The sequence below is a fragment of the Protomyctophum parallelum genome, assembly GCF_964188405.1.
Source record: "Protomyctophum parallelum genome assembly, chromosome: 20".
Lineage (NCBI taxonomy): Eukaryota > Metazoa > Chordata > Actinopteri > Myctophiformes > Myctophidae > Protomyctophum > Protomyctophum parallelum.
Genome location: NC_139718.1, coordinates 828,594 through 838,593, shown reverse-complemented (window position 1 = coordinate 838,593; position 10,000 = coordinate 828,594). Strand labels below are relative to the sequence as shown.

Below are 10,000 nucleotides of genomic sequence, written 5' to 3'. Positions count from 1 at the left end.
GTGACAGTAATCATTGCTATAGTGTGTGTTCAGTAACAGTGTTAAATAGCTCTATATTGTGACAGTAATCATTGCTATAGAGTGTGTTCAGTAACAGTGTTAAATAGCTGTATATTGTGACAGTAATCATTGCTATAGTGTGTGTTCAGTAACAGTGTTAAATAGCTCTATATCGTGACAGTAATCATTGCTATAGTGTGTGTTCAGTAACAGTGTTAAATAGTTCTATATCGTGACAGTAATCATTGCTATAGTCCATTCAACCCTTTTTTCATATGCATTTGAGCCACTGGCGACCATTTGATGGAATTTAGCCTCTCGGACCCAGCATCATTGAATATGACTTTGTCCACAAGTCCATGCTGCGTTGATGTTGGTACCATAACAAGTACATGCTGTAGATGTAAATGGTGTAGACTAAACTCCTGAGAGTAAAAAATAGGTTTCATTTTACGCTCTCACATAGTTAAAGATCTATAAGGTTCCATTTGGTCATCATTTCATTTCACTGCACTGTCTCTCTGCATTCTATGATCCTATAGTTTACTGTCTCTCTGCATTCTATGATCCTATAGTTTACTGTCTCTCTGCATTCTATGATCCTATAGTTTACTGTCTCTCTGCATTCTATGATCCTATAGTTTACTGTCTCTCTGCATTCTATGATCCTATAGTTTACTGTCTCTCTGCATTCTATGATCCTATAGTTTACTGTCTCTCTGCATTCTATGATCCTATAGTTTACTGTCTCTCTGCATTCTATGATCCTATAGTTTACTGTCTCTCTGCATTCTATGATCCTATAGTTTACTGTCTCTCTGCATTCTATGATCCTATAGTTTACTGTCTGCATTCTATGATCCTATAGTTTACTGTCTCTCTGCATTCTATGATCCTATAGTTTACTGTCTCTCTGCATTCTATGATCCTATAGTTTACTGTCTCTCTGCATTCTATGATCCTATAGTTTACTGTCTCTCTGCATTCTATGATCCTATAGTTTACTGTCTGCATTCTATGATCCTATAGTTTACTGTCTCTCTGCATTCTATGATCCTATAGTTTACTGTCTCTCTGCATTCTATGATCCTATAGTTTACTGTCTCTCTGCATTCTATGATCCTATAGTTTACTGTCTCTCTGCATTCTATGGTCCTATAGTTTACTGTCTCTCTGCATTCTATGATCCTATAGTTCACTGTCTCTCTGCATTCTGTGATCCTATAGTTTACTGTCTCTCTGCATTCTATGATCCTATAGTTTACTGTCTCTCTGCATTCTATGATCCTATAGTTTACTGTCTCTCTGCATTCTATGATCCTATAGTGTACTGTCTCTCTGCATTCTATGATCCTATAGTTTACTGTCTCTCTGCATTCTATGATCCTATAGTTTACTGTCTCTCTGCATTCTATGATCCTATAGTTTACTGTCTCTCTGCATTCTATGATCCTATAGTTTACTGTCTCTCTGCATTCTATGATCCTATAGTTTACTGTCTCTCTGCATTCTATGATCCTATAGTTTATTGTCTCTCTGCATTCTATGATCCTGTAGTTTACTGTCTCTCTGCATTCTATGATCCTATAGTTTACTGTCTCTCTGCATTCTATAATCCTATAGTTTACTGTCTCTCTGCATTCTATGATCCTGTAGTTTACTGTCTCTCTGCATTCTATGGTCCTATAGTTTACTGTCTCTCTGCATTCTATGATCCTATAGTTTACTGTCTCTCTGCATTCTATGATCCTATAGTTTACTGTCTCTCTGCATTCTATGATCCTATAGTTTACTGTCTCTCTGCATTCTATGATCCTGTAGTTTACTGTCTCTCTGCATTCTATGATCCTATAGTTTACTGTCTCTCTGCATTCTATAATCCTATAGTTTACTGTCTCTCTGCATTCTATGATCCTGTAGTTTACTGTCTCTCTGCATTCTATGATCCTATAGTTTACTGTCTGCATTCTATGATCCTATAGTTTACTGTCTCTCTGCATTCTATGATCCTATAGTTTACTGTCTCTCTGCATTCTATGATCCTATAGTTTACTGTCTCTCTGCATTCTATGATCCTATAGTTTACTGTCTCTCTGCATTCTATGATCCTATAGTTTACTGTCTCTCTGCATTCTATGATCCTATAGTTCACTGTCTCTCTGCATTCTATGATCCTATAGTTTACTGTCTCTCTGCATTCTATGATCCTATAGTTTACTGTCTCTCTGCATTCTATGATCCTATAGTTTACTGTCTCTCTGCATTCTATGATCCTATAGTTTACTGTCTCTCTGCATTCTATGATCCTATAGTTTACTGTCTCTCTGCATTCTATGATCCTATAGTTTACTGTCTCTCTGCATTCTATGATCCTATAGTTTACTGTCTCTCTGCATTCTATGATCCTATAGTGTACTTTGATTGATTGAAGTATGTATTAACAGTTTGCAGACTTACAGTACATTTCAAACAACTCAATACAGTAGCCTAACTGCCAGCTGTGAGCTGTGACGACACCATAAACATGAAGCATTACACGTGTTTACAAGAGGGTCCACCATGTTCAATTCACTCACTGTACGTGACGTCACTCTGACTATCACAGATAGTAAAGTTATTGAATAACAATCTTTGGGTTTAAACCGAGGTCAAAATGTCCATATGTGTTCTGCGTGGGTGTGTGTGTGTGTGTGTGTGTGTGGCGTGTCAAATAAGTCAATTTTCTACTGGACTGACCTAGATCTGATATGTGATCCACACGCATGACCTGACACACTGCGTGCGTGCGTGTGTGTGTGTGTGTGTGTGTGTGTGTGTGTGTGTGTACGTGTGTGCGTGCGTGCCACTCACCCACACCACCAGTGGAGACTCCATAAAAGTGACCAGTTGCTCAGAAACGGTCGCCTCCATTTTCATTAAAATAAGTTAAATTAAAAAACAAAAACTTGAATTAAAAAAACAAACGAATTTAAATTTTTAAACGGACTCTCGCGCCGCTCCATGCACAACAATACCGCCGCGAGGCATCACGCACGCATACACACACACACGTACACACACACACACACACACACGCACACACTATTGTTGTCTCGCGCGGTGTTCTGTGTGTTTTCGTCCCGTTTTGTTTGTTGTCAAATAAAAAGTATATTTTTTAAAACAAATAAATAATCCCAGGTTTCCGTCCGGAGGTCCCGCCGCTGCTCGATGCCTCTTAATGAGACAGTAATTAATTAATCCATCATTAATAATTAGCAGATATTAAAACTCTCCTAAAGGCTACTTTGTGAGCCTCGTTGTCAAGGAGATCCGGTAACAAACAGCGCGAGGAGACCGGGAAAGTGACGCCAAAGTGACGAGACGACAACGAGACGATAATAGAAGTCATCGTCTTGGGTTTTGATGTGACGATAATTAAAAAAGATCCAGACTTGAGGAGATGTTTCCTGTTGTTTCTGTTACATTGTTTCCATGTTGGAAACAACCTGACCAATGAGGGGCGGGGCCACGCCGGGAGGGTGACTGACTGACACCTCGCACAGCCAATCAGCAACCAGGGCACTGTTCTGTGAACCGACCAATCAGCGTCCACGCTACTCTACGGGGTTTTTTTTTGTTTTGTTAGGAGGGCTGACGTCATTGTCACTTTAGCACACTCTCCAAATGTCTCTATTTAAATGTATTTATTTAAATGTATTTATTTAAATGTATTTATTCAAATGTCTTTATTCAAATGTCTTTATTTAAATGTCTTTAAGTGAATAAAACAAAATACTCTTAATTTACTTTGAATTAATAAAACATAAGGCTTTTTAAATGTTAATTGTTTTAGCAGGACATTAATGAATAATAGCACCATAATGGAAACAAGCCTTGTGCATTCTGAACTGTACACTAGTGTATACTTTAGGACAGTGGTTCACAGTGGGGTCTGGGGACCCCCAGGGGACCCCCAGGGAGTTCCAGGGGGTCCCCAGATAAACGATAGTTAGGAACCAAATGGACCCTTATGGGTCTGTAACTCTGAGAATGTACAAATGGAACCAAATGGATCCTCATGGGTCTGTAACTCTGAGAGTGTACAAATGGAACCAAATGGACCCTTATGGGTCTGTAACTCTGAGAGTGTACAAATGGAACCAAATGGACCCTTATGGGTTCAACTCTGAGAGCGTACAAATGGAACCAAATGGACCCTTATGGGTCTGTAACTCTGAGAGTGTACAAATGGAACCAAATGGACCCTTATGGGTCTGTAACTCTGAGAGTGTACAAATGGAACCAAATGGACCCTAACAGGTCCATTTAGTTCCATTTGTACACTCTCAGAGTTAAATCATTGATTTTACAATATAAATTGGGGGTCCCAGAGATAGAAATGCCATTAAATGGGGGTCCGTAGACTAATGCATGTCAAACTGGGGGTCCCTGAAATTAAACGGGTTGAGAATCACTGCTAGAGCCGTAACAATCTTCTCTTATGGGGGTCCGCGGGCTAATTAGTGTCAATTCGGGGGTCCTTGATTCATGACATTTAGGCCTGCTTTAGGCCCTAAAGCAGGTCCAAACTGGTCTCCTTTAGGGGGTCTAGACCAGGTCCAAACTGGTCTCCTTTAGGGTGTCTGGACCAGGTCCAAACTGGTCTCCTTTAGGGTGTCTGGACCAGGTCCAAACTGGTCTCCTTTAGGGTGTCTAGACCTGGTCCAAACTGGTCTCCTTTAGGGTGTCTAGACCTGGTCCAAACTGGTCTCCTTTAGGGTGTCTAGACCTGGTCCAAACTGGTCTCCTTTAGGGTGTCTAGACCTGGTCCAAACTGGTCTCCTTTAGGGTGTCTAGACCTGGTCCAATCTGGTCTCCTTTAGGGGGTCTAGACCTGGTCCAAACTGGTCTCCTTTAGGGTGTCTAGACCTGGTCCAAACTGGTCTCCTTTAGGGGGTCTAGACCAGGTCCAGTACAGTGTGGCCTCTGTGGGACCAGTGAGACAGGACAGGGTTAACAACGGATTACTGAGGTTGCTTTAAACCCATTCTGAACGGGAACCCCTTTTGGTGTTAGCATTATGTCATGCTTTAGCTGTTGAAAAATAGCAGAACGACTGACATAGAAACAGAGCTTTTTCAGAAAACTGTCAGGATGTAGAAGACATTTTATTAGAATCTGATCTCAGGTCAGAATGGGTTAAATGCCTCGATGTTCCTCCACCACAGGCCTGATATGAACTATATCGTTATTAAACCCTCTGGAGTCTCACATTAATGTTATAAATGTATAACTGTGGTCATGGGGGGGTGGTGGGGGGGTGATGTGGTCATGGGGGGGTGGTGACACGTTGTACTGCAGCCTAGGGGCGGTTTGGTTCCTCGTGTCATTTTAACAGGCTTAAAAAAAGCATCTTGCTGGAAAAGAGAAACATCTAGACCTGAGGACCAATCTACAAAATGTCTTCTACAACGTTTTGGGCGTTGTCACGGGGCAACCCATGCCCCATAGACACTACCCTATAGACACTAGATGACCCTATAGACACTAGATGACTCCCCTATAGACACTCCCCTATAGACACTAGATGACCCTATAGACACTAGATGACTCCCCTATAGACACTCCCCTATAGACACTAGAAGACTCCACAATGTGAAACTGAACATTACAAACACACACTGCCCCATAGACACTAGATGACTCCACAATGTGAAACTGAACATTACAGACGCACACTGCCCCATAGACACTAGAAGACTCCACCATGTGAAACTGAACATTACAAACACACACTGCCCCATAGACACTAGATGACTCCACAATGTGAAACTGAACATTACAAACACACACTGCCCCATAGACACTAGAAGACTCCACAATGTGAAACTGAACATTACAAACGCACACTGCCCCATAGACACTAGAAGACTCCACAATGTGAAACTGAACATTACAAACGCACACTGCCCCATAGACACTAGAAGACTCCACAATGTGAAACTGAACATTACAAACGCACACTGCCCCATAGACACTAGAAGACTCCACCATGTGAAACTGAACATTACAAACACACACTGCCCCATAGACACTAGAAGACTCCACAATGAGAACCTGAACATTACAAACACACACTGCCCCATAGACACTAGATGACTCCACAATGTGAAACTGAACATTACAAACACACACTGCCCCATAGACACTAGATGACTCCACAATGTGAAACTGAACATTACAGACGCACACTGCCCCATAGACACTAGAAGACTCCACAATGTGAAACTGAACATTACAAACACACACTGCCCCATAGACACTAGAAGACTCCACAATGTGAAACTGAACATTACAAACGCACACTGCCCCATAGACACTAGAAGACTCCACAATGTGAAACTGAACATTACAAACGCACACTGCCCCATAGACACTAGAAGACTCCACCATGTGAAACTGAACATTACAAACACACACTGCCCCATAGACACTAGAAGACTCCACAATGAGAACCTGAACATTACAAACACACACTGCCCCATAGACACTAGATGACTCCACAATGTGAAACTGAACATTACAGACACACACTGCCCCATAGACACTAGATGACTCCACCATGTGAAACTGAACATTACAAACACACACTGCCCCATAGACACTAGAAGACTCCACAATGTGAAACTGAACATTACAAACACACACTGCCCCATAGACACTAGATGACTCCACAATGTGAAACTGAACATTACAAACACACACTGCCCCATAGACACTAGAAGACTCCACAATGTGAAACTGAACATTACAAACACACACTGCCCCATAGACACTACCCTATAGACACTAGATGACTCCCCTATAGACACTAGAAGACTCCCCTATAGACACTAGATGACTCCCCTATAGACACTAGAAGACTCCCCTATAGACACTAGAAGACTCCCCTATAGACACTAGAAGACTCCACAATGTGAACCTGAACATTACAAACACACACTGCCCCATAGACACTAGAAGACTCCACCATGTGAAACTAAACATTACAAACACACACTGCCCCATAGACACTAGATGACTCCACAATGTGAAACTGAACATTACAAACACACACTGCCCCATAGACACTAGAAGACTCCACCATGTGAAACTGAACATTACAAACACACACTGCCCCATAGACACTAGAAGACTCCACAATGTGAAACTGAACATTACAAACACACACTGCCCCATAGACACTAGATGACTCCACAATGTGAAACTGAACATTACAAACACACACTGCCCCATAGACACTAGAAGACTCCACCATGTGAAACTGAACATTACAAACACACACTGCCCCATAGACACTAGAAGACTCCACAATGTGAAACTGAACATTACAAACACACACTGCCCCATAGACACTAGATGACTCCACAAGGTGAAACTGAACATTACAAACACACACCGCCCCATAGACACTAGATGACTCCACAATGTGAAACTGAACATTACAAACACACACTGCCCCATAGACACTAGATGACTCCACCATGTGAAACTGAACATTACAAACACACACTGCCCCATAGACACTAGAAGACTCCACAATGTGAAACTGAACATTACAAACACACACTGCCCCATAGACACTAGAAGACTCCACAATGTGAAACTGAACATTACAAACACACACTGCCCCATAGACACTAGAAGACTCCACAATGTGAAACTGAACATTACAAACACACACTGCCCCATAGACACTAGATGACTCCACAATGTGAAACTGAACATTACAAACACACACTGCCCCATAGACACTAGAAGACTCCACAATGTGAAACTGAACATTACAAACACACACTGCCCCATAGACACTAGATGACTCCACAATGTGAAACTGAACATTACAAACACACACTGCCCCATAGACACTAGAAGACTCCACCATGTGAAACTGAACATTACAAACGCACACTGCCCCATAGACACTAGAAGACTCCACCATGTGAAACTGAACATTACAAACACACACTGCCCCATAGACACTAGATGACTCCACAATGTGAAACTGAACATTACAAACACACACTGCCCCATAGACACTAGAAGACTCCACCATGTGAAACTGAACATTACAAACACACACTGCCCCATAGACACTAGAAGACTCCACCATGTGAAACTGAACATTACAAACACACACTGCCCCATAGACACTAGATGACTCCACAATGTGAAACTGAACATTACAAACACACACTCCCCTATAGACACTAGATGACTCCACAATGTGAAACTGAACATTACAAACACACACTGCCCCATAGACACTAGATGACTCCACCATGTGAAACTGAACATTACAAACACACACTGCCCCATAGACACTAGATGACTCCACAATGTGAAACTGAACATTACAAACACACACTGCCCCATAGACACTAGAAGACTCCACCATGTGAAACTGAACATTACAGACACACACTGCCCCATAGACACTAGAAGACTCCACAATGTGAAACTGAACATTACAAACACACACTGCCCCATAGACACTAGAAGACTCCACCATGTGAAACTGAACATTACAAACGCACACTGCCCCATAGACACTAGAAGACTCCACCATGTGAAACTGAACATTACAAACACACACTGCCCCATAGACACTAGATGACTCCACAATGTGAAACTGAACATTACAAACACACACTGCCCCATAGACACTAGAAGACTCCACCATGTGAAACTGAACATTACAAACACACACTGCCCCATAGACACTAGAAGACTCCACCATGTGAAACTGAACATTACAAACACACACTGCCCCATAGACACTAGATGACTCCACAATGTGAAACTGAACATTACAAACACACACTCCCCTATAGACACTAGATGACTCCACAATGTGAAACTGAACATTACAAACACACACTGCCCCATAGACACTAGATGACTCCACCATGTGAAACTGAACATTACAAACACACACTGCCCCATAGACACTAGATGACTCCACAATGTGAAACTGAACATTACAAACACACACTGCCCCATAGACACTAGAAGACTCCACCATGTGAAACTGAACATTACAGACACACACTGCCCCATAGACACTAGAAGACTCCACAATGTGAAACTGAACATTACAAACACACACTGCCCCATAGACACTAGAAGACTCCACCATGTGAAACTGAACATTACAGACACACACTGCCCCATAGACACTAGAAGACTCCACAATGTGAAACTGAACATTACAAACGCACACTGCCCCATAGACACTAGATGACTCCACAATGTGAAACTGAACATTACAAACACACACTGCCCCATGGACACTAGATGACTCCACAATGTGAAACTGAACATTACAAACACACACACTGCCCCATAGACACTAGATGACTCCACAATGTGAACCTGAACATTACAAACACACACTGCCCCATAGACACTAGAAGACTCCACAATGTGAAACTGAACATTACAAACACACACTGCCCCATAGACACTAGAAGACTCCACAATGTGAAACTGAACATTACAAACACACACTGCCCCATAGACACTAGAAGACTCCACAATGTGAAACTGAACATTACAAACACACACTGCCCCATAGACACTAGATGACTCCACAATGTGAAACTGAACATTACAAACACACACTGCCCCATAGACACTAGATGACTCCACCATGTGAAACTGAACATTACAAACACACACTGCCCCATAGACACTAGAAGACTCCACAATGTGAAACTGAACATTACAAACACACACTGCCCCATAGACACTAGATGACTCCACCATGTGAAACTGAACATTACAAACACACACTGCCCCATAGACACTAGAAGACTCCACAATGTGAAACTGAACATTACAAACACACACTGCCCTATAGACACTAGAAGACTCCACCATGTGAAACTGAACATTACAAACACACACTGCCCCATAGACACTAGATGACTCCACAATGTGAAACTGAACATTACAAACG

At 41.9% G+C, this 10,000-nt stretch overlaps 1 protein-coding gene across 1 annotated transcript in view; it reads right to left on the bottom strand.

The window, feature by feature from the left end:
* ccdc88c (coiled-coil domain containing 88C) overlaps positions 1–3,009 on the bottom strand; it is a 100,798-nt gene extending 97,789 nt beyond the window's left edge. Inside the window, exon 1 of the mRNA XM_083791402.1 lies at positions 2,851–3,009. Coding sequence (XP_083647528.1) covers positions 2,851–2,916 — 66 coding nt within the window. The 5' untranslated portion in view covers positions 2,917–3,009. The remainder of the gene's footprint in view (positions 1–2,850) is intronic.
* Between the last annotated feature and the right edge of the window lie 6,991 nt (positions 3,010–10,000).